The sequence below is a fragment of the Fukomys damarensis genome, unplaced genomic scaffold (genome assembly GCF_012274545.1).
Source record: "Fukomys damarensis isolate Sample0158 unplaced genomic scaffold, DMR_v1.0_HiC HiC_scaffold_32, whole genome shotgun sequence".
NCBI classification, from domain to species: domain Eukaryota; kingdom Metazoa; phylum Chordata; class Mammalia; order Rodentia; family Bathyergidae; genus Fukomys; species Fukomys damarensis.
The window spans coordinates 7439583-7466585 of NW_022900944.1; the positions used below are offsets into that span (position 1 = coordinate 7439583).

The window sequence follows — 27003 nt, forward strand, 5'->3', positions numbered from 1 at the left end:
TTCTTCCTGGGGTGAGGTGGAATCTCAGCATTGCTTTCATGTGCATCTCTTGAATGACCAGCGATGTGGAACATTTTTTCATATATTTACTTGCTGCTTTTACTTCTTTGTCTGAGAAATGTGTGCTCATTTCAGATGCCCAGTTTCGAATCGGGTGTTTATATTTTGGGGGGGCTGATTGTTTTGAGTTCTTTATATATTCTAGATAATAGTCCTTTGTCTGAGGAGCAGCTGGTAAAATTTTTTTCCCACATTGTAGGTTGTCTCTTAGTTCTGTTGATGGTTTCTTTTTCAGTGCAGAAGCTTTTTAATAAGATGAGATCCCAGTTGTTGATTCTTTGTGCTAGTTCCCATGCTACTGAGGATTTGTTCATAAAGTCTTTCCTATGCCAGTGTCTTCCAGAGTTCTGCCTAACTTATCTTCCAGCAAGTTTAGTGTTTCTGTTTTAATATTTAGATCTTTAATCCACTTGGATTTTAATTTAGTGCATGGTGAGAGATAAGGGTCTAGTTTTAATCTTTGGCAGGTTGAGATCCAGTTTTTCCACCACCATTTATTAAACAGGCTATCCTTCCTTCAGTGGGGACGGTCAGCTCCTTTGTCAAAGATTAGATAGCTGAGTACATCTGGAGTTGTTTTTGTGTCTTCCAATCAGTTCCACTCATCCTCAGGTCTGTTTCTTTGCCATTACCATGCTGTTTTATCACAGTGGCTTTGTAGTGTAGTTTCAAATTGGGAATTGTTAATACCTGCCGCTATGTGTCTGTTGCCTAGGATGGCTTTTGCTATTCTAGGTTTCTTCTGGTTCCAAATGAATTTTTGGATTCTTTTTTCTAGTTCTGTTGGAATTTCAATTGGCATTGCATTGAATCTGTATAATAGCTTTGGTAGTATGGCCATTTTCACTATGTTAATTTTTCCTACCCAGCAACAGGGGATATCTTTCCATTTTCTTATATCCTCTTCAATCTCTTTTTTCACAGTTCAGCTTCATTTACTTCTAATAGTTGCCCTTTGGCCATTTTTGATCATAGGCTTGTTCATACATCCTATACATTTAACCTCTGGGGACATGCAGTTGAGAAGGAGGTCCACTTAGCCCCTGGAGTTCATTAGTATCTTTTGGTGAAACAATTCCAACATATATCCATGGAAGGAGAAAATCCTAAGTGATTACATCACCAGGGCCTTGTGGATTCTACATGAAGTGATCATTAGAGAGCCTTGTTCTTTTAAATGTTAACTAGAATGTGTAATGAGGGAAATATATATAAAAATATAGATCTATTGAATATATAGAGAGTTCATGACTTTAATAAAGTTTCTTATATAATATAGACCAGAATTTTTCTTTTACATTAGAATTGACTAAATCAGAACAGTACTCACTGGATAAAATCAGGTTTTAGAGAGGTACCATTCAGTATCACTGTTACCCCACCAACAAGGCTAAGACAACTTGTAAGTCATCCTCTAGTGACCTAGGATTGATTTGGGGAAAGACTGGTGTTAGGTGAATGTAGCCCAGATAATTTTTGGTTATGTTAGTCTGATATTTAGCACACAAATATCATGGCCATAATTCATAATGTACAATATTCCGTGAATAATTAAAATGTTTGTATAATTTCCTTCCTATTTTTTCCTTTCATTAACTCCTTTAATTATTATAATCTAATTTAATAACAAATTATTAAAGAGAAGGTAGAACATAAAAAACCGTCTGTTGCTTTCATAAGACAAAAAATTGAATAATGAATTATTAGGCTTTTCTCCGTTCCTGTGTTGAACATTTAATATCGTCTAAAGCATGAGTAAGTTCTTTAATGATCATTATCCCAGGTACATATTATTGTTGGATCACATATATTATACAACTTCATTTCTGTTAATTAACCTATCATGCCATTTTGGGGAGTTCAGAGCCGCTGTATATGCTATAAATTTATTCTCACTTCTCCAACATTCAGATCAAGGCATCCAGCATGCAGAGATTAATTAAAAACAGAAACGAGCTAAGTTAGTCTTAGCTGTGGGGAGTGAGAGCAGGTGATTTCAGGATTTCAGTGCAGTGGATAAGAGACCGAGTGAGCTTGTGTCACTGTTATCTACGTCTGTAATTTGTGACTGAAGTTGAGAATCTTTGTGTTGTGACAAATATACAGCATAAAGCAAATATTTGTTAACTGAACATAAGTTCTGCCATGTTGTTCCTCAACTTTTGCTGTCTGTCAGCCCTGTGCATACTTAGGGAGTATTCTGGTGGGCATTAGAATGCTTAGAGATAGAGTAGAGAGAGGGAAGAATACACAGGATTTGCACCTCCCGAAGCTCTCCGTCAAGCATACTCTTAAGAGAAGCTTAGAGGTGGAGGGAGGCCTGTGAGAAGAATGGAAGGCTGTGAACACATGGCCTCATCTAAAATATTTAAAGAGAGCCTTGGGAGAGGCGATCATTAAACAAGATGAGAGATCAAGCACAGAGAGCCTTGCGTGCAAAATATGTATTTTGTTTTGTCTTGTTCTACAAGGGACTGAACTGAGGCCTTCACCCTGAGCTATATCCCTAACCCTGTTTCTAGAGTTTTGTTAATAATTTTGCAAGTTTTCATTAGTACATGTGTGTGGGTAATGATTACATTCATCATGGGGAAGCAGTAAATATGCGTAACACATCTTAATTATTCTTACTTCCCCTTCCCTTGTTGTCCCTCCTCCCTCCCTCCATCTTTCATCCCCTTCCCTTTTGCGAAAGATCTATCTCCTTGTTTCCTTTATCTTTTATATTCTCTTTCTGAGACAGAGTCTCACTAAATTGCTAAATTCCCCAGGCTGGACTCCAACTTGTCATCCTCCTGTCCCAGCCCCCTGGAGTGTTGCAATTCCAGGCATGTACCACCCTTCCCAGGTTGTAGTTTTTTGCCTTCCAAAAGCAACATGAAACCTTGGTTATATCAATGGGCAAAATGACTGAATTAACTTGTTGCCTTTATGAAAGTTATTCTGACTGCTGTAGACATCTGGTTTGACTTACAAGTGTGCCTGAAGATAAAGCAGTTTAAGAAACTATTGCAGTCATTTAAGTGATGAGTGATGGTGTTATAGACTAAGATGTTGACCAAAACAATGAGAAAGTAAACAGATTTAAGAGATGTAGGGAAAGTGGAGGGAGGTGAAAGAAAAAGAATTGAGGTTTGTTATGTCCATGTACCAACTCCATAGAAGGATGCAGATATGATGTACTGCAAACATGGACTAGTAATTTTTTTAAATACTTAATGGGTAAACTTGATGGACCTTAATCATTACTTGGAGTGAGATGTGAAAGTGGATAGTACTGTATTCTTTCAAAGAAATCACCTGTGCTTCTCTGCCCCGTCTCTGTCCCCTATCAAGTGCTGAGCATGAACTCTCTCTGTTTTTGTGGAATTCACTATCTAGTAGAATTATCACAGGATGACTCTGCGCTGTAGAATATGGTCAGTGTTAGAGATTTGTGGAGAGGAGCCGTTGGAAGCTCAGTTTAATAGGTATGTTTTGGACAATGATAAGTTTACAATTCCTATGAAGAAGTCAAGTGGAAATATAAAATAGGCCTTTGAATATACAGACTGTAAACTCTGAGAGATCTAGCTTGGAATAATCCTGAATCTTTAAAACAAAGAGAATTAGGAGAATTCTTTGAGAAATATAGGATAAAAATAAAAGGGGATTTAGTGCTAAGTCCTGCACTGTTTTACAATTGTGGCTATGTTGGAGTAGAGATTTTTAATTTGAGTAATGCATATTCAAAGGAATACATGTTCAGATTTAATTTCCAGATCTTCAACTTAACCTGCCCAGGAAGAAGCCTGTGGTTTTATGATGATACTTCTTTTCCACTTGTCTGCTGAGAATTGCTATTCTCCCATTTTCCAAAAGAAAGGTATATGTCTTACCTATTTTAAATCTAGTATGCCCTAGATATAAAGAAAAAGTCTGAAATGTTCTTGCCCATATTGAGAGATTCAATGGTTCCAATGAGTGGGTAATTAATCCTTCTATTAAGTCATGTGGTTTCCAATTTTTTACACTGAATAACATCAAAAGGCAGGTGTTGGCTAATTATTAAAATACTTTTAACAACAGATCAAAGGATTGGAGGCCTATAATTGGAAGAAATTCAAAATTCTCTTCCCATTCCTTCTACTTTTTGTGAGCAAGATTTCTGGACATTTATATTTCTAGATATTAAAAAAGGAATTCTGTCTCTTATTCTAATTTTAATTTATGTTAATCTATGAAATCAACTAAATTTAAAAAGCTTTATTTGCCCCATTAAGAAAAAATATCCTTAATACAAATGCATTTTTATTATTTTAAATTTACAAATTGAATTTCACAATATATTTTGATGAGCTTGATCAATTATACAGTGTTAGTGATTATCATAACTCAGTCTTGGAGAAATTTTTAAACATTTAGGGTCTTATGGTCATAGAAAACTTTTTTAAAAAGTAAGACTACATTTAAACATGTGTTTTATTTCATATAACTATATTAGTGTGGTGATATAAGATGCTCTAACATAAAAATATACTAAGATACAACTGGAAGAAGTAGAAAAGAAGCATTAGCTCAAGGAAAAAAATAATGTAAAATTTCTAAATACTGAAGGAATTGTTATTCACATTTTATATTGCAAGCATGGATGTCAAATCAGTATATGTTTACATCCCACTGGATATATCTGAAATAGTAATGTAAGAGTGAAAAAACACTCTTACACAGAGGGGAAGAAATTATTTCCTTTGCTATATTTAAATCTATGATGAAATAATTTGATGTCAATTTGAAACGTGCAAAACAAAGCAGTTTGCCCCACATCTATCAAGACCAACATGTTAGAGGAGAACTAAAACAGAAATAAAAATCGAGGAGACTATTGAGAAGGAAAACAGGAGTATCTATATAAAACAGAAGAGTGAAGAAGAGAGTGAGCATCTGGGCTTCACAGGTGAGAAGGACCAAGAAAAAGATTAAAGAAAGTGAACCAGATGTGACAGAAGATAAGAGACTGGTGAACTTTGTAGGAATGTTTTTTCTATTTTTGTTTTTAAATGCTTTGTGAGGGACTCAGGTTAAAATTTTTTGAGAATTGCTAAAATGTGTTATTAGATGGACTTATTCATATTACAATTTAATAAAGTAAGATTATAAAGGAAAGAGCAGGGAGAATGTGTACAGATGGCTCTGCTGAAAAGTGTGATTTCATGACACGGAAAGAGGATAGTAAGCAGAGAGAGAGCTTTCTGAAAGACCGGAGCTACCAAGAGGTATTTGAATATCAAAAGGATGGCTTACACAGAGACTAGGTTTGAAGGACATGAAGGAATTAAACCATCAGTTGAGGTCTTTAAAAGGATGTGAATTGACGGACTTTTGGAGTCAAAAGGGACATTTGATCCATCATGATAGGAAGAAAGAGGAGCACAGAGAACATAGGTTTGCATTTGGTGAGATATATAAATTCAGCATAAGAAACTGAAAGACTTATGAGATAATTTCATTTTGTTTTCAGGAGAATCAAATTTATTTGCCAGAAATGTTACAAGAAAGGTTCATTTTGGTGGTTACCTTTGTAGAACAGGTGAAAAAGCTGGCCAGGGCAAAGGTCAGCATTTGAAGATCATGAGTTTGTAGTAAGAGAGCTGGTAGAGACACTGAAGAAGGTGAAGGGTGGGGCTCAAAGTTGAGATTTTGCCAGACAATAACAGAAGGGATCGAGTGGCAACATCCTAGACAGTCCATAAACAAGTCCAGAAGCAAAAAGACCAGGATGTAATTTCAGTTTCTGTTACTTACCTGCTGTGTATATCTGAGTATATTACTTAAAATATCTTAACTCTCACTTTCATTTGGGAAGGTAGCAGTATCTACCTTCTGTATTTGTGGATTTTAAGAATGAAACGGAAGATATTGTGGAAGTGTTTTGTAAATAGTGATATGCTAGATAAACAAGTTAGTGTCAGAGGCTACTACAGTTGTCACTGGGTTCCTAAGACAACATGTGATTATAAGTTTGGCTCTCTTATTTTCTGGAAGCTTCTCTTTCCCCTGCTGCCTTGCATCTATGGCCTCAGTCTTCTGTGAAATTCTTACTCTGCCCTGCTCCACAGTGAAGTCATGTGGATACTTACGAAGTTATGCAGAATATGAATCATTGATAGCAGCGGGTTTGGCTGCGTTTCAAAAGAGAAAATGACGAAGTGAAATCAGATAACTTGAAAGCAAAAAGATATTCATGAGTGAAGATCCCATTCTTTTTATTAATTTTATTTTATATATTACTTGGAATACATGATCTCACTTATGTGTGGGAGTTTGTATGTGTACACAGCACATGTTGGTTCTTTTTTCATCCCCTTCCCCTCCTATTCCTCCCTGCTCCCTCTAACTCTTGTTCCCTTCCTGATTGCAAAAGCTCTATTCCTATTTTTTAATTCAATTCTTTTAAAAAATTCCCTTTCAGGCCAGGGATTTAGCTCAGTGGTTCGGTGGCCTGCCTTGCAAGCACAAGGACCCGAGTTCAATCCCTGGTATCAAAAAATAAATAAATAAATAAATAAATAAATAAGAAATTCCTTTTCCTTTTTCTCTCCCCTCCCTACACATCCAATATTTTATGCCCTTAATCCTCAAGCCACCATCCCCAAGCCTCTGAATTACTTCTCCATTGCTAAGAAAAGAGTAAGAGACTGAGTGGATATTTACCAATACCAGTTCAACCATTAAATCAGGGAGCGCTTGCTCAGGTTGTATGAAATCACAAAATGTCAACATTATTCTCAACATATGTCATAAATTTTTACCACAAAACTAATTCCAATTTATTTTATGAAATGTGATTTTGCTTAGGAAGGGACGAGACATGTGGATATTATTGAAATCACACAAACAATAACAGCTGATTATTGTTGCTCAGAAAACAGCATCCTTAATAATCTACCCTTGAAAATTAGTACCTTCAGGCAATTTAGCATTATCTTCTGTACAGAGAATTGCTAACCACTTTTGCAAGTGCCAAATAATTCCCATGATTATGGGTTTGCTTTTTAGGAGGTCTTTGAGCTAAAACTATCAGAATTCAAATTTGGACGGAAAGATTCTATACATTTTATTTTTGTAAGCTCAATTGTCTATATAGAACTATTATTCATTCACCCTATTCTCAGTAATTCATTCATTTGATTGATTTTTTGTTTTTGTTTTTGTTTTTGTTTTTTTTAATGTCTACTATAGACCCAACACTGCCAAAAACACTGCCACTAAAATAATAAACAGACAATATTCCCAATCCGAGAAACTAACATTTTTATCTACTGGGCAGAAAATAATTATACATATAATAAATAGTACAAAATATCCCATAGTAATAAGTGCTATACATAGAATGATGTGGAGTGAATATGACAGCCTGACAGCTGCTTTGGATTAAGTAATCAAATTACTCTTCTCCAAAGTGACCACTCCTAAAATTGGACCTTCATGACAAAGAGGGACGAGCCGAGTAAAGATCAGAAAAAGAGATTTCCAATGCCAACAAAACAGTAAGTTCAAGTGCCCTAAGAGCGGATGGACCAGCTATATCCTAGGAAACTGAAGTCAGCCAGTGAGCCTGAAGGGAAAGGAGGACAGTGGTAGACAATAAAAACACAGGAATAAGTGGATGCTGGGGCTTCTTAAGGCACATAGGGAAGGGGTTTGGATTTTATTTTAAATGAGAGCGGAAGACTGGAAGACCTTGGAGACCCTAACAATACATAAGCAACACCATCTCATTTAAGTTTAAACTAGAACCCCTGACTTCCTAGATATAATATTATAAGCAATAGGAGTAGGACCTGTGAACTACTATGTTTGGGTAGAAATGGTGGTGGCTTGGGTGAAGGCTGCAGTAGCAGTAGCAGAGATAAAAAGAAGCTGATGGATTAGGATGTAAAAGTGATGATCAACATGGTAACTGTTCAACTCTAAAAGTTGAAAACTTTAAAATTGTATTACAGTGGAAGCCACAGTACCTTTGGTTCCCCTCCAAATACTCACCCCTTCAACACACTTAACCCATTGTTCTTGACTCTGCATCTTTTACACTGATTGCTTTGAATTTAAGCATTCAACATATTTTTTAACCACCTCTCACATACTGGATGGGAAGGAGTTGACTTTGCTTATGGATTAGATGTAGATAGTGCGAGAAAGAGGGGAATAAGAAGACTGGAGACCACCACACATATTGAAAATGATTTCCCTGTAGGCATCAATGAATTTATTCATCATGAGATTTGATAATTATAATCTTTTTAAATCTTTAAAGACACCAAAATTTTAAATATTTTATATATCTCAGAAGCTGCTAAAGTCACTTACCATCAAATATGTATTTTCTCTGTGCAGGTAAAAGTATTCAGCTGTTCAACTTATCCCTGGGGTCAGGAGACATTAGAGAACTCCTCTTACGCTCATGGTAAGTGGAGAACTGTTCAAAATAAGGGGGAAGATTAAGAGCAGTCTGCTGCATGGCATACTTGAATTCTTGCTGATGGGTCAATTCTCCTGTTCCTATGAAAATTGAACTCTGATAGCTACAAATAATCATGGCCTTGTGATGTGATTTTGTAATTCTCTCCCCAATTCCTTAGGTCAGAGGCCAGCTTCTTTCTTGTTTATGACTGTCTTCGACATTGACACACCACCTAGCACTGTGTAGCAGAAACTTAAATGTTAGTTGAGTGTGTGTGTGTGTGTGTGTGTGTGTGTGTGTGTGTGGTGTATTGTATCTAGTCTGTCTCTAAACAAATATTTGAGATTTTATGATTGGTAATCATTTGCTTTTGGTTAAACTTTGACCTTTCACTGGAGTTCTTCCATTTTTAATGCAAATATGCCTGTGAATGATACCATTTTAGGAGATTAAGTTAGCATTCATTGCCTTTATAGCAGAAAGGATAAGATTACCTGAGAGGACAAAACATTTTCATGCAGCAGGTTCACTGGAACAGTTGTGCCTACCGGCAACAAAAGTGTCCTTGACTAACTTCTGTTCCTCGAAACTCATTTACTTATTTGTCAAACACAATTCCAGGCCAAATCTGGGCCTGACACCATTTGAGGAACTAGGCATACAAAAGTGAATGAGATGTAACTTTTTTGCTCAAGTGACTCATAATTTATAAATGGAAATACAGAAAATGGTTCCTCTCTTTTCTCACCTTCACATCTAATCCATCAGCATATCTAAAGATTATTTTCTACTAGTGCATATTGCTTATTCAGAACACCATTTTATTGTTACATTGCATACACGCATGGAACACTTTCATCACATCGACCCCCATTACCCTCTTTTATGCGCTGTTCTCCATTTCCCTCATCCCCTTCTCTAATAGTCTCCCTTCTACCTTCATGTCCTTTTTCTTTCTAGTTTCCATGCATGATTTACTTGTGTTTTGAGTCTGGATTATCTTACCTAACATGATAATCTCCAATTCTATCCATTTTCCTGAAATGACATAACTTTATTCTTTTGGCTGAGTAATACTCCACTGTGTATATATAACACATTTTCTTCATCTGTTTATTCATTGATAGGCTCTTAGGCTGATTCCATAATTTCACTGTTGTCAATAACGCCACAATACGCACTGGTATGCAGATGTCTCTGTACTATGCTGGCCTTAATTCCTTTGAGTCTATAATGCGGAATGGTATAGCTGAATGAACTTGTAGTACTGTTTTTAGCTTCTGAGAACCTGCCATACTGACTTCCATGTTGGCTCCATTATTACATCCCCCACCAGAAATATATACAGGTCCTTTTTCCTTCACCGGTGCCAGCATTTATGCTTATTTGTATTCCTGATGGTAGCTGTGCTGAGAGTGGGAAGGTGGACTCTCAGTGTAGTTTTGACTTCTATCTCCTTACAGGCTAAAGAAGTCAAACTTTTTTGCATATACTTTCATAAACTTCTTTCATAGACTTCTAATAGCTATTTTTATTTCTTCTTTTAAATAACACATAGGTAGCTCATTTCCCCATAATTGATTGTAACTGCTTATTCTTTTGGAGTTGGATTTTATTTTTTAGCACTTTAGATATGCTGAATAGCCTGTTACAACAGTAGCTGGCTTAGATTTATTTTTCCCATTTCATAGGCTGTTTCTTTCCTCCCTTGTTATATTTCTGTGCAGAAGCTTTTTAATGTGATGCAATCATATTTGCCTATTCTTGCTGTTGTTTTATATCCTATTTGAGACTTTCTCTGGAAGTCATTGCTTGTGCCTATATATTGAACTGTTTCCTCTACATTTCCCTCTAGTATTTTCAGCATTTCAGGTTTTACATTAAGTTCTTTGATACATTTTCTTTAATAGGGTGAGAGATAGAATTTGATCAGCAACATTTGTTAAAGAGGCTCTCTCTCTCCTCCAATACATGTCTTGGGGATATTTATCAAGACTAAGATGGCTGCAGCTGCAAGGATTTATTTTTAGGTTCTCTCTACTATTTCAGTGATCCATGTATTTGTTTTTATTCTAACTATGCTCTTTTTGTTACTATGGCTATGATATTTTTAATTGGATATTATGATGTCTCTGGCATTGCTCTTTTTACTCAGGATCACTTTAGCTATTTAGAGTTCTTCGTGCTTCTATACACATTAAAGGATTGTTTTTGATCTGTGAAGAATGTTATTGGAAAATTGATGAAAGTAACATTGAATCTGCCTTCTGTAATATGGCCACTTTAACAATATTAATTCAGCCAATCTGTGAGGAAATTAATTCTTTCCATCTTCTGGTGTTTTCTTCAATTTCACTGTTTTGTAATTTTAGTTGTAGAGGTTTTTTACCTTCTTAGTTAGATTTATTCCTATTTTTCCCTTTCTGAAGTTATTATGAATGAGATTGTTTTTCTGATTTTTTTCTCATTAAGTTCATTACTGAGCTGCTAATTTAGTATGTTGATTTTATATCCTGCTACTCTGCTGATTTTGGTTATGAGATATAAAAATCTTGTGGACTCATTAAAGTCCTCTATGTATAAGATCACATCATCTAAAAATAGGAATACTTAAAACAGGAAAGTTCTTTCTTATTTATTTATCATTTATTTGTTTATCTTGCCTTACTGTTCTGCAAGTACTATACTGAACACCAGTGAGGAGAATGGACACCTCTGTCTATTTCCTGATTTTAAAGAAAATCCTTTCATTTAATCGTGTTGTGGCTATGAGTCTGCCGTATAGCCTTACTGTATTATGTTAAGGTATAATTATTCTACACCTAGTTTTTTCAGGGCTTTTATCAAGAAAGGACATTGAATTTTGTTAAAGGCTTTGTCTATATCAATGTAAATGAGTGTGGAATTTTTTTTATCCTTGATTCCACCGATGTTCTGTATTGCTTTCATTGATTTGCATATGTTGAACCATCCTTGGATCTCTGGAATTAAACCAACATGAGCATGTTCAGTACAGTTTCCAAACATTTTGTTGATGATTGTTGTGTCTGTGTTCATCAAAGTTATTGGTATACAGTTTTCTTTTGTTGTTGTTGTTGAGATCTTATCCAGTTTTAATATCCAGATAACACTAACTTTGTAAAGTGAGGTTGAAAGCAGTCCTTCCCTTTCTATTTTATGGAATAGTTTGGCAACTATTGGCACTCATTCTTTAAAGGTCTCTCAAAATTCAGCAGTGATCTTATCATGTCCAGTGAATTCTAATCAGTCCCTTTGTAAGTCCCCTTCTCCCTATCCTGACTGTCACTGCAAGTGGTCTAGTGTAGGCTACCATATCATTAATCAAGATCCCATAGTAACCTGTAATAACCATTATCTTGTTCTGCTCTAACTCCACCATGGAAATCTAATCAAGTCTACATAACCTCATTGTCGTTGAAGAGATCTTCTAAGACACTATTCTAGCTTTAAGCAGAACAGTTGCTTTCCACCATTTTTAGGTTCAAGTCCAAATTTCTTAATGCCTTACCATGGGCCTTCAAGACTATTTCTATTCCTCACATCATGAGCCATAAGCCACACCAGGTACACTTCTTCTCTTTATTCATCTCGCTTACATCTATTCGGCATTCAGATCTCATTTACCTCAATTTCTTTGAGATGTTTTCCTGGGCCTCCTTAGAGTAAAGTTCTCTCATTATGTACTTTTGTAACACCCTGCATTCCTTCTGACACAGAATTTATACTGAATTTTAGACCTGAGTACTATTACCAATAGCCCAAAGGAAGCTTTGGTGTGAACAAGAAGATGCCCCTTTTAGCAGACACAGCTTAGCACTAGGGAACTGGGCTTAGAAAACGAGGCTTGTCTGGATTCTTTCGTGCACTCATCTGCCCCTGCTCTATCATGAATGGTCCCCTGACTCTGGATCCCTCAGAACCCTCTGAGAGTCTCAGATAAGGTTTTCCAAAAAGCTTTGTCTAGATTCTCTTTTCTTCCCCACTGCAGAGATCATGAAAACTGCCTTTTCTGTTGTTTATGAATAATTATATGCACACTATGAGGCTTTTAAGCATCACTTAATTTGAAGAAAGTACATTTTGCATAGAATTTTTAAATGTTTGGAAATCTGCTACAGGCCAGTTTGTATTTTAATAACCATGGTGATAAGTTGGAAAAGGGATTATTGGGGTCAGGGCTAGAGGCAAAATTTTCCAGGATCAAGGTAATTGATAATAAAAGCATGAATTACTCAGAGTAAAAGGAGAAAAATCTAAAAAGACATTATAATAGATTCGCTATAGGACTGAGTGAGAAGGAGAAATCCCCCATTTCTGGTGATGAAATGATTTACTATGATAGTGTGAAAAGTGAAGTACAGAGCCATTCATGGGACAGACAAGGATATTCTGCCACTTTGCTCTGTTTGAAGTGTACTTTGGACTTCCAGGTAGATGGATGCCAGACCAATCTGATCTTAAATTTGAATTCATAGAACACCAGAACTAGAAGAAATTTTTTAGGTCACTGAATTTAACTTAAGGATAAAATATTTATTTAGCTGCAAAGTATCAGAACCAGGTTTAGAATTTCTGTCTAGTTAATAACCCAGTATTCTTCTTAACATGTTATCCATGTCCTTTGTGGTTCTCAAGTCTGAACAGAAATGTTCATCTATATTATAAATCTAAACTGAATTAGAATAAGAAAATATATAATCATAAATTATGTATTTGCTGATCAACATCTATTTCTTAGACCAGAGTAGATTTGAGTAGAGGGAAATAAGAAATTAAACTCAACATTTTAAAATTGATGTCTTAACATCTAGTGCTCAAGATTTTAGATTCTACAATACATCAAATCAATATCTAGCTTTTTGATGAGGATCTAGCATGTGTTCAGACTTCAGGCATTAGGGACAATGAAGTCTTGAGTGATTAGGAAACATTTAGGCTGTAGAGGGTGAGCTTGGCCTTGATTCAGATTGATTTTTGGTCAGGTGTTGAAGGGTCAAATATAGAGGTCAGACATAATGCTTATTCTTTTTTAAGTGTAGCCTGTGTATCAAATTCCAGGAAGACTAAATATTCACAGTTTTTATTTTATATATGTTAGGTAACTCCTGATTAATTTTGAAAAATTGCCTTAGGAAACTGAACCAGGTTTTGTGGTTCAGGATATGGTGAAGAGGGGCTAGTAGGACTGGCACCCAAAATAAACGAATAGAAAGCTATTACAGCAATCCAGTCTAGGTGGTAGTTGCTAGCAGCTCATCTCATGAAAGTTGAATGTAGTCATAACTGTGGACAGAGTATTGGACTGAGTGGGATAAGTAATCGCCAGCCCTAGTTTCATACCCTTTGAGATTCCCATTCAGTGCCTCTTATGCTTTCTATAGCCATTAATCTGCCTGGCTCGAGATTTCTTACTAGCCTCCCTGCTTCTCCTAGAAAGTGCCAAAAGACCATTTGCTGATTCCGATATAGAAATTTCTTCCCTCGCTGTGGAAAGCTGTGATGTTTCCCAGATGACAGCTGCAGAGGATCATGCAAACATTTTATATAAGGGAAATGAAGTGGCAAATGGGGAGAGAAAAACATTATATTCACTGTAGAAGATAGCTTCTATGGATCATAAACCCAAGTCACTCTTACCCAGAATTAGAGATGAGAACAGAAGCCATATTTTTAAAATGTGGAAAGTGGTGGCTATTATATGGTCTTTGCTAAAGGAAAGAAGTCAGGAAGAGAGCCTCTGATATAAAATGCATGCTGCAAAATAGTTTTCATGTGTATAGCCTTACACAGTGTGGCAGCTACAGTCTCCCAGTTCAGGGTCCCTTTGAGAGTTTTTTTCAAATAATGAAAAACTGTAAATTGAGGTGGTTGGTTTCAGAGTGAGAATTTAGGACTTTTATCATAGTTGGCCTACATCAGATTGAGAACTTCTGTTTATTTTGGAATAAACCACAGAAGAGCTGAGCAGAGTGTCCTTTCAACATGGAGTGATGATCTGAATATGATCCCATCCCAGAATAATCAGGATGATGTAGAATTAAAAATTTGAATTCCCGCTCCTGTTCCCGACCCACTAAAATCAGAAATTAAAGGGAGAGGTATGTAATTCAGTGGTAGAGCACATGCTGATCATGTACAGAGCCTTGGGTTTAACCTTCACTTCTCTCTCTCTCTCTCTCTCTCTCTCTCACACACACACACACACACACACACACACACTTACACTTTTTCTTTCTCGTTGAGTTTATTGGTACATTTTAGGTATACAGTATAGTGATATTCATCATTGGGATCTTGTACCTTTACATAATGTATCTTGGTTCTTATTTTTCCCATTCCCCTGCCCTCCCTATGTCCCCTCCACCCTTCCCTACTACTTACATGTCTAAGAATGCAGCCTAGTTATCTGTGGTGTGAGTAGCCCTTTAAATGATTCTGATACATTCCACAGTCTGAGAACCATTGATCTACATTTTGGCTTTGGCTTGGCTTTACTGATTTTTAGTATGACCTTGCCCACTGATGATCAGCAAGATTGCTTTTTACATATGTCACAGTATTATTTTTAACAAACTAAAGAACTATATATGATGCGATGCATAAGTCATCTACTATCATGGTATACCTCTTTGAGCTTTGGTTTTTCTTTAAAGTGATGGCAGTAATACGTACTGTTTATTGTTTCTGTCTAAAGAATATATACATAGCACACAATATGTCAGGCATTATGCCACTATATGTTAGGCATTATGCCAGTGAAATAAATCAAAGATTGCAGTTTAGTACAAGTATTTTCTTAAATATGGTAAATTTAATTTAATTTGAATTTTGGATAAACACAAATAACTTTTCATGTAAATATGTCCCAAACATGATATAGAATATTCTTATACTAAAAAGTATTTGTTTACTTGAATAATAATTAATGTTATATGTCTGAAATTCAAATTTAACCTGTGTTCTATAATTTATTCCCTAAATACTATGTTAATTTTTTGTGACTAATAGAGTTATAATGGACCAACCAATGGGGCCAGAGATATCGTCCATGGATGAGATAAACTCAAATTATACATTAAAAGGAAAATATAAATAAGATTGGGGAAGTAACACATGTAAAATGTTAGTCACTGTTATGGTTTATATCTAAAATGTCCCTCAGAAGTCTCATATTCTCAGAGATGGGCCTTTTGGAAGGTGATGGCATCACAGGGGTGCTGTGCTCATTAATAGTGGTAGATCTTGATGACATCTGTGATGCTAGTTATTCCAGAATGCAGAATAAGAGTTATGGGGTCATTGAGACTTTCACCAAGATTTCAGAAGGAGGCCCAAGAGGTCAGGCAAAAATGTGTGAGAAGGTTGCCAAGATCCCCTGAGAGGGCTGTACATGAAGCCGTGAAAGTAAAGACAAAGCTTCAGTAGAGACCCCTGGAAATTGTTGATGCCAGGAAAGTTGAACATCTGCTAAAAAAACGTTGTGGGCTGGAGGAAAGCTGCAGGTGGTCAGTGGAGCAAGCCCAAAAGACAGGCCATGTGAGCTGCAACAAATAAAGTCACGGGGGCAAGGGCTGCCCAAACTCTTCCGATTTCACACCTCACCATAGCTTGCCCAATATACTCAACATGGACCACCAGGGCTTAATGTTTTCCTTGCTGGTTTTTGGTCTTGCTCTTATCTGATTCTTTTCTCCTATTTTTCCTTTTTGGAATGGAAATGCTTGTCCTGTGCCACTGTCTTTGGAAGGCTTTTTTTTTTTAAATAGTGGCTCAGAAGTGTTTATCCTGAGTCACAGAGGAAATCTCGGTCTTGGATTTTTCAGCAATAATGGGGCTGTTTAAACTTTGATGGTTCCTATAGATAGACTAAATGCATTTTGCATAATGAGATGGACATGATCTTTGAGAGGCTAAGGGTGGGATCTAAAACATTCTCCAAACACTACAGGTGGGGCTTTTGGAAGGTGACTGCCTTATGAGGGAGTTACACTGATCAGTGAATTAGTCCACTGGTGAGTTCATTGCTAAATATGCCACTAGGAGGTGGAGTCTCTCCAGACGGGACCTGGGTCTCTGGAAGGGTATAGTCTTGTCCCGGACTCTTCCATGCTATACTATACCATTTCTGTCTTGGAACTACCCTACTTTGGACTGAATCCTCAGAGCCAAAATAAACCTCTCTTCTTTTAAACTATGGTTTCTGACCTTTGAGAAAGTGACTAATGTAGTCACAAACTCTGCCTGTATAAAGTAGGAAATTTCTGTTGGCAGGTAACAAAGATCCACCTGAGTTTAATCAAGAAAGGAGGATTAATTAGGACACTTGGATGTCCTAATTAATTTGAAAATCTTTTCAAATTTAAGGATAATTTGAAAACAATAAATAATAAAGCCTTAGGAAAGCACCCATAAAGAGAGGCACTGCGAGGATACCTAGAAATATCCCTCCGTTTGTCTGAAGCATATGTCTACTTTACGCCCCAATTTTCTTGCATATAGATTTTTGACATTTCACAGTCAACGTTAGGAAGTAAAGGACCCTGAAAACTAAGCATTCAAGTTTTTATTTCTTGTGTTCAGACAGAACCCTGTATCTCATAGTTTCAATCCATATTCCCCAGAACAAGGACTGATCAAATTTGCCAAGTGATCAGTGTTAAGCTGTATAAACTTTTGAATCTTCTTGCATCCACAAGGACCCTTGTGAAAAAAGGCCCAATGCAGTTTAATAAGAAAGATATTTCTATACTGGCACACATTAGATGCTTCTAATACATGAGGTTTTTCTTTTTTTAAAAAAACTGTTGACTTTTGCGGACTTCTTTTATATTTCATTTTAATATACTAATAACTCTGAATGAAATTAGTGAAATAAGTGAACAGCATCAGTTGGTGATGGACTTTAAATGTCCTGGGTTGGTGGCACATACCTGTAATCAATCCCAGGACTCAGATGGCTGTGACAGGAGGATCATTGTGAGTTCAAGGCCAGCCTGAACTGCATAGTGAGACAAGTCTCAAAAAACCAAAACCAAAACCAAAAACAAACAAACAAAAAATCAATAAAAATACTTACATGTGCTTTATGAAAGGAAGACAGGGAAAGAAAAGAGAGGGCAAGCCTAATTAAGTGGACTTATTATAGATCATGAAAATCTAGAGCTGCACAAGTAAACCTCTGTGAGTTTATTTTTTTCTTCTTTTTTTGTGGGGGTGCAGCATAAACTACCTACCTTTTAGTATATAAAGTCTTGGCTTCTATTATTTGTTCTTACCCTATCATTAATGGCTCTAGACCTTAAAAAAAGGACTTTTTTAATATCCTTCAAAACTTTTCAAGCTTCATTGTAATTCACATAAAATCTGTGAATCCTTTTTGCACAGATTCATATTTTTAAATGATTCAGTCTCTCTAGGAGATATGTCTGTAGTCTAATTCCCTAGCTAGTATTTTTTATTTGATTATGAATTATTGTAGTTCATCTAGTACCGTAAACGTGATCAGGTTTCTCCATGATGTGCCTCCTTGGAATAGTTCTGACTTGGGATAATAAACAGGCAATTACGGCACATCCCTCAATAATCAATACCTGCTTCAAAGTGAAATATCAGAACCTGTGACCAGAAATCTTGTTTTAGCCAGATCTTGAGAGGCTGAATGTGGTTAAGTATGGATGAAAAGATGTACAGTGGTGACAGAACACAGAAGGCATGAGTTGGTGGAAATTTGGCCAAGTGTCTTCATCTTTCATAGCTCTCCCAAAGCTACCATAAGCCATAGTATTTATCAGATCAAATGAAAGGTTTTGGGGGGCAGAGGAGGGAACTGTGGTCATACAAAAAGGTAACTTCATTCTGCTCCATAGAACAAGACTACTTTTGTTTCTTTTTCTTTCTATGAATGTATTCATGTCCTCTCTTTCTTCTTTTTTATGCCAAATTTGATAATTCCATTCAGCATTTCATTTTAGATTTCTTCCATCTCTTCCCTTATTTTGTTTTTCCTCTACTGTGCTCTCTCTGTGTCCTCTCTTATGCTAGTGTTTTTTATTCATAACAATAGCTGACTTTTATTGATGTTTACTGATTGACATTGGGCTAGGTATTTCAACTCACTGAATCTATAGAGAAATCTTATAATCCGTATTTTCAGAGAGAGAAATTGAGGCTCTGAGTTGTCAAGTGACCTTTTTTAAAGTCACACAGATTCTAAATTTTAGAATTAGATTTAGATATCATATGTATCTGGGTATGGAAACAACCTCCAGGCCCATCTTTTTAGATTCTCTTCTGTGATATATATCTATTATAGAATGTTTAGAAAAAACACGAAAGAAATGTACTTTATAAAAACCTGTAATCATCACACCCATAAAGAACAGTGCTAAAACTTTGTCTTTCTTTCTAGTACTTTTAATGCATAGTAAACAGAAAATTTTAGCACATACTATGATTTGGTGATAGGTTCAATAAATTAACATCCTTAAAAAGGCATAAAATGATGAATCTTAAAAGCAAAACATATTTGGGCCAGGGATTTAGCTCAGTGGTTCCAGTGCCTGCTTTGCAAGCGCAGGGACTCGAGTTTGATCCCTGGTATCAAAAAAACAAACAAACAAAAACAAAAAATAAAAAACAAACAAAAAAAGCAAAATATACTTTGATATCTGTAGAAAAAAACAGACTTCAAATACCTTAAAATGATATCTATAGAGTAAAACAAACCATCAACTATTATTTTGCTTTTCAGCAATGGTATGTCCTGTTAGAGAATACTTAATTGTTAAATAAAACATTTCAATTTGATCCTACGGATGTATACTAACAATGAAATGTCCTTTCTGTTTCTAGCATACAGTATTTTCTTTTAGGAAGTGCACCAGAATTTCAAAAAGTCTTCTAGAGAAAGATTTTTTTAAATCTCCTTAACAGTTTGGTTCCACAAGATGAAATTGCTTCTGATGACTATTTTAGACTTACATCTGAAAGAGCAAGCACTAAATCAAACCACCAATTTAATGATATTGATAGAGTGGGAAGAAAGACTTATGTAAATAACTTTCTAATACAATGGCTTGGAAATATAATAAAACGTATACTTTATGCTGGGACAAAATATTCCTTGAGCTTGAAGTTAATGGTATATTTCTAAGCTCCGAAGTGAACACAAGTGGTGACTTTACTCACAAAGGTTATCTATTAGTAGAAAGAGCAAATTAATTTTAAAGAGCTGTGACCCTCCAGCTAAATTCTATTTCAGGCAACTGGGAGGAAGGGAAGTTGAATGCCCTACTTTGGCTTTGACTTTGACTTTCTCTCCTTTTCACTTTAGGCTTTGAATGTAAACTCCTCCTCCTCAGTTTTTAAAAATGCAATACAATCAACTCTGAGTATCTTTGCATCAAAGACAAAATGAGGTTGAAGTCATGAACCTATCTTCACCAACACTGTAACCTCCATGGTAAAATTATAGTATAGTGACTATAAACTCCTGCTGTACATAGCAGGTGCCCTAAGAGTTTAAAATTCCATCCTGTTTACTTTCCAACAAATCCATGAGCACATCTTTGTCTCCTTTATCTGTAACTTTGTGTGTGTGTGTGTGTGTGTGTGGTACCAGGGATTGAACTCAGGACCTTGTGCTTGCGAGCAGGCAGCAGAACCACTGAGCCACATCCCCAAGTCCTGACTCATTTATTGATAGCTTCATACCTACAGTGTGTTAACAGTTTATACAGTTGATGTATTTCTCCACATTAGCTCTATGGTTCCACATCCTCCCAATCATAACAATGCTGCTTCTCTTCGTATGGGAAACTGAGGTCCAGACAAATGAGATGACCTGACTCTGTATCCACTGATACAGAGCTCAAACTCAAATCCAGACCTCTTGACTGCATATCCTGTGCTGTATGCAGTGAGGAAAAGCTGCCTACTTCATTTACATATTCAGGAACAGCCATGTGATTTAGGCTGTTTTTCTAACAATGCAGTCTACTGTATACAAATTTTTTTTTAATTCAGTAGAGTCTGAATCTATACAACCTCAGAATTTTTCTAAAATGTCAGCCACTCCCTTCTATGAAAAGCAGTGTTTTAAAATATGATTAGTATTCTGAGCGTAGGATAATGGTAAACATTATGATTTTGCATTATCATGAGATGCAAAATTACTCTCTCAAAGGACCAGCTGCTGCAGGGCGGCTGGCACTGTGCTGCCTATGTTCTCAAACTATTTTAATTGGTAGTTTTCCGGGATTTTTTTTTTTTAGTCAAAGAGGAAATGTATGTGAAACCTATTGAAACCCTACCATCTGTTATGGTAAAATGACATCACTTAGTGAAACGATCCATCCAAGTATTTAGAGGCTGCTCAGTTTTCTCATTGAGTTCAGGGTTCAATAGTTCACCTTCTCACTTAGGGATAGAAAAATTATAGACAGAAAAGGAAGACAGGAAATTGTTCTCATATTTTTATATAACATGTCAAATATGGTCCTATAATTTTGAACTAATATGTTTAACATACATGAAACTGTTCATCACATTAGATATTTGTGGTCTAAAGATGAAGGAATCTAGATTTTGAAATAGGAAGACCTGAGTGTAAATATAACCTCTGCCCAAATGGTTTATGGCTTTAAATAAAACACAACCACTAGGAATCATTTTCACCCCTGTACTGTTGGGTAGTTTTATTCCACAAAGTTAGAGAGAGAAATGAATAGTTAAACATATATTATAAGTCAATGAGTATTGCTCTGCTACTACTAACAACCATTTATTAGATTCTTACTACATACCAGGGTCTATGTAAGGACTTATAAATACATCATTCATTTAATCTTCCCCAAAAGCTTTCATACTAGATATTACTATCTTAACAGATTTAAAGATGAGACTGGAGAGGCTTAAAAAGATTTAAAAATTGTCCATAATTACACGTGTAGGAAATAGAGAACTCAGTAATTGAGCTTAGACTTATTCTTTTACTCCTTGAGCAATACTTAAGTAATGTATTGGAGCAAAACTGGACACTATTTGAAAGGAAGGACTGGAAGTGGAGAGTGGTTGTTGGGTAAAAAGCAAACCATGTTCATTTACCCTGGCCACTGTGGAGAAAATATATTAAAAGATGTAAAGAGAGAACACAAAGAGATTAGACTGAGTATTGCGAAGCTAGTCCATGTAAGAAATGATGTTGACTTCAACCAGGTTGGTAACTATGAAGCTGAAAAATTTAAACTTATCAGGTAGAAGTGAACATGTAATGGTGCCAGGAAAGAGGAGTCAGGCAAGAGCAGCCCCTCACTTTTGACTGTAAGCAACGTGGTAGCCTGAAATGAGGAATGCTGTCATGGATATGCAGAGTAATGAAATCTGTCCAGCCTTAAACGCCATATTCTTAACCATTATTAATATTTACACTAATTATTACCATGCCAATAAGACATCTGAAATCCATGCCACATCACTGTAAGCTACCTGGAAAGGTTTATAGAGAAATCACATTATCTCTTCTCAGGTAAAAATGAGAAAAAAAAATAAATAAAGGTTTAACAGAGAACTCACTCAGTTAAGCACTTTGGATAGGATTACATGAATGATTCTTCAAACTCTAATTTGAACTTTAATATTTATAATGTTGTGAGGTGAATTTGAAGGAAAAAATACTGAACATATTTTTCCAGAAAGCTAACAGTGAATTTTAGATGATTCAGTTGTACACATTTTTCTATATTTTTATACCTTTATGATTTATTACTTCTGTAAATTTAGTAAATTATTTGGGAAAAAAAAGCAACTTCTAAATTACACCTGTTGGGAGACTGGACTAAAGAAAATGTGTTCTTTTTATTAATTGGAGTACTACTCAGCCATAAAGAATAAAAAACTAAAGACATTTATAGCTAAATGGATGCACATTGAGGCCATACTCTTAAGTGAAATAAATAGGACACATATGTGTAAATATGGAATAGTTTTTCTAATGTAAAAAACTGAAAGTGTAACTAAGGACTAAAAGGTATAATAGATAATGTGAAAGAGGAAGAGAAAGTGCAAAGGGGAAGGGAAAGTAGGAGGGGTAGGGGAAAAACGGGGAATGGGATTAATACGAGAAAAAGAAAAACTGGAAACAAAATCCTTGTAGGTAGGGTTGGAGGGGTTGAAGGGAGGGCAGGGGAATGGGGAATAAATAAGAGCCAAGATGGATTATGTAAAGGTGCAAATTCCCAATAATGAATGTCATCACACTGTATACCTTAAATGTACCAATAAAATTAATTTTTAAAAATTTTAAAAATAAAGTCATAACTGTTGTCTATATAGTCCATAGTTACAAGTTCAAGAAACCCTCAAATCATATCCTTGAGTCAAACCAATTAAAATCCATAATAAAGTCCAATAATCATGGTGTGAGTGGCAGACATCTTAAACTACATGTACTTCTAATTCTGCATATGTGATGCCATCCCAGCCAAGTGGCCTGGAGTTCAAGTTGGGAATCGACGGGTAGTGTGATGAATGTGACGAAGGATGAGAAAGCTGGGGAGTTTAAGGTTTTCTTGAATTTCTTTTTTTTGCAATTTAATTATTATTCCAAATTTCACCATTTTAAAGTTTATTATACTCTTTAGTTCCCCAAACTTCAGATGAGATCATCATAAAAATATTCCTTAAGAACTTTAAGAACTCCTCTGAGCTGCTCCCTTTTCCTTTCTTTCAGGGTCAATGATTGTATCTTACGGGTGAATGAGGTCGATGTGTTGGAGGTTTCCCACAGTAAAGCAGTGGAAGCCCTCAAAGAAGCCGGGTCTTTTGTTCGGCTCTACGTGCGTAGAAGAAGACCCATTTTGGAGACCGTTGTGGAAATCAAGCTGTTCAAAGGTCCTAAAGGTAATAAAAACATAAAGAAGACAGGAGTGGCCAACTGTTGGGCTAATGTCTGTGCCACAACCCACTTACAGTGCATCTTCCTTTGATATTCAGTGCCTAGCATGTGTCCTAGTCACCTTCTGGTTTCTGAAATGCCACATCTGATGCCCCCAGTTTATGGCAGGTTTATTTTGGCTCACAGTTTATAGAAGTTTCAGTCTGTAGCTAGCTGGCTCCGGAGCAGAAGCACATAGTAGCAGAGGCTGCCCACAAGGAAAGCTGCTCACCTCACAGCAGAGAGGAAACTGAGAGTGAAGGTAGGAAACTGGGAGGAAGACATTTGCTTCTGGGTCACGCTCTTACTGATCCGCCTCTTCCGACCAGGCCCCACCTCCTAATGCCACATTTAGCCATTATGTCCCCATCATACAATCGCCTTTCAAGATTCCCACCTTTGAGCTTCTGAGGCTTTTGGGCCAAAATCAAGATATAAACTGTAACAGCAACAAACTGGAAATTCTGCAATAGTGACTTCTACAAAAGGATTTAAAAAAAAAAAAACATTGAATATGAGCTCAGATAAAAACTTAGATTTGGGTTGGAATGTTTTTATAAATAGTAATAGCAACAGCCACTTTCACTCTTTTAGAATTTTTCAATTTATTGGTTTATTATAGCTTGACTAGCACATTAACACTCTCTAATGTTCCGGGTATAAATAGTACATCTTCTCAATTAGCCAAATAATGTAAATAATAAATCTATATATATAACAATTATATTTTTATAGCACGTTTGACTTTTAAAATTTCTGTGATACTTTTATGTGTTGTACCTAACAAGAAGTACTCATTTTGGAAGAGCTTTTATTTTTTTTTTTTTTTTTTTTTTTTTTTTGGTAATGTTCACCAATCTCTAGATGTGTTTCTGGTTATTCTGGGTAATTGCAAAAAAAAAAGTGAGAGGAATTACTATACTATTTTTTTTAAGAATAATCCTTTACAAATTCTTTAGAATGACATTTAATATTAGCCTAATGATGTTTCAAATAGTGTAGAGAATAGTGCTCAGTATTTGAGCATTTTATATTATAGCTGAATAATTATTAGAGTCGGAGTCTCTTCCCTTTACTTTAAAATCTATTTAATCTTTAATAAAAATAAGCATATCACTTTCTTGAGTAGTGGGCAGTTTTAAAGATCTCATGCACAAGAGTCAAAGACTGAGTCTAGAAGCCTGGTTCAGCCATTCACTTGTGGAGATGCCTTGACTGAACCATCCTGTTAAGTGAGGAAAAGAATGGGAAACTGGATAAAGATGTGGTTTTTCTATAAAATGGAGTATTAGCCATAAAGAACAAGAAAATAGATTCATTCACAGGGAAATGGATACATATTGAAGGTATACTCCTAAGTGAAATAAATAAGTCACACGTGTAAATATGGAATAGTTTCTCTGGTGTGAATAAACTGTAATAATACATAAGATCCTAATAAGATTACTGACATTGTGAAATGGGAAGAAAGGGGCTAAAGGTGTAGGGAAGGTGGGATGGGTAGGGGAAGGTAATAAGGGAAAAGGAAAAAATGTGAGATGATGAAAAGATGGAAATAAAGTGCTTGTAGATGGGGAGGGGAGGAGGGGGTGAAGGGAGGGCAGGGACAAGGGAAAAAATGAGAACCAAGACCTGTCATGTAGAGGTACAAGATCCCAACAATGAATGTAACTGTACTGTATCCCTAAAATGCACCAATAAACTCAATTAAAGAAAAAAAAAAGAATGGTGGCATCCGTCCCATATACTCCATGAGGATGAAGCTGCACCCTCATAGCTGGCCCACAGAGAGCAAGCAGAGCCTGGTGGTTAGGAGCACAGAGCCTCCCATGCCAAAGTGTGTAGAATGGAACCCAGGCTTTACAGCTCATGAGCTGATAAACTTTGGGCAAATATTTAACCTCTGTTTCTTTTAGTTTTCTCATCTACAAAAAGGAAATAAAAATAGTACTTTGCTTGCTCTTAGATATGTGATGATTAGATGAGTCAATTCACATTAATTATTTAAATAAATCCTGGCATAAAAAGACTGCCCAACAAATATTAGCTATGTATACAAATTATTCATAATATTATTTATTACATACACTTTTAGCCTTTGTAACAGTATGCAGTAATGTCCTGAAAACACTCAGCCATCTCTCATAAGTTAAATTCAAATATATTAAAAAATTATAGGAATTTCAAAAACAGGAAAAAAATAAAGCATTCTCATACTACAACCTTTAGCAGTCTGATAAAAAGACCTTCTACCCTACACATTTACTAAAATCATTGGCAAGGTGCTTGAAAGCCAAACAAACTGTCCATATATATTATTTCTATTGCAAAGATATGCTATATGTAAATAGTGTGTAACTATCTCTACAATCCAATTAGTAGCAATTATTCAATGTTCCCCTAAGGCAAATACCACTTCTAAGTGCTCGGCACAGTATAACTATCCATCCATTTGTTTCCTGTTCTGAGTCACCCTGTGACCCCCCACTGCTCATCCAAGTGCTTAAAATCTACAGGGAAATGATGACCAAAACTCCTCAATTTTTTCAGGAGCACATTTATTTTTCATCTTTATTTTTGGCACTAGGGTTCCCTCCAGCTCATTTACTTCAGCCCAAACTGTTTTCTTTGAACCTGGAGTGGGGCAGGAATTGCTTTGCAGCATCATCCAGAGGGAAGTGAAAAATGAACATTAATCAAGCAGATAAATGAAGGCAGTAGCCCAGAGAGAGTACATGGTGTCTGGAAGATGAGGCTACACACATGTTTGACCTACTGGTCCAAGGAGAACCAGTAAATTATTAAATCACTTTACATCTTGATGCAGCACTGGCCAAATCTGTACTTGGTCTGTTGGGATTCTGCTGAGTCAGTCGTACTTTTTGTGTTGTCGCTGTCCAAAGATCACTGATGGGGATTTGTTTCTCTGTATAAAGCTTAATGATTTACAAGCAAGATACTTTTCTAGTCATTATTTGAATTCCTGATGCCTTTCCCAATGGCTTAAATGCAGGAAATACAGAATCAGCATAAATTAAACAATAAAATTGGATTCCATAATAAATCTGATCCTACTTTGCTCTCTTAACTTCAGTTAGCACCTCCTGATTCTTTATTTTTGAATTACAATATATGTGAAAGTGAAGAACATCAAGAAACAACGTACACATACTGATTTTCCACAACAAATGCATTTGTTAGGTACTAATTAAAAGAGGAAATGTACTTGAAAGAAATCTCTACCAAAACTTACCTTATATCTTGGAAATTTATTCATTGTGGAAGATGACGATGAATGAAATGTAATCTCTTTCCTCAAAAAGTCATAATGAGAAAGATATATGTAAAACTATGTTACTTTAATGCAAAGAAGAATAAAATCATCTCTATGATGGCGCTTGAACCGTGAATTTAATGGAACAAAGAAGATGTGATTCAGTTTAACCAAAAAGAGCAAAAATTCTCCAGAGAATTTAAAGTGTAATAGGTACATAGAAAGTTCTTGTCTACCTTCCTTTGAGCATATGGTACTCTGTAATAAGCATTA

At 35.9% G+C, this 27003-nt stretch overlaps 1 protein-coding gene across 1 annotated transcript in view; it reads left to right on the forward strand.

The window, feature by feature from the left end:
- LOC117283894 (disks large homolog 4-like) overlaps nt 1–24178 on the forward strand; it is a 52760-nt gene extending 28582 nt beyond the window's left edge. The window contains exon 4 of the mRNA XM_033757762.1: nt 23253–24178. Coding sequence (XP_033613653.1) covers nt 23253–23508 — 256 coding nt within the window. The 3' untranslated portion in view covers nt 23509–24178. The remainder of the gene's footprint in view (nt 1–23252) is intronic.
- Nucleotides 24179–27003: the final 2825 nt, after the last annotated feature.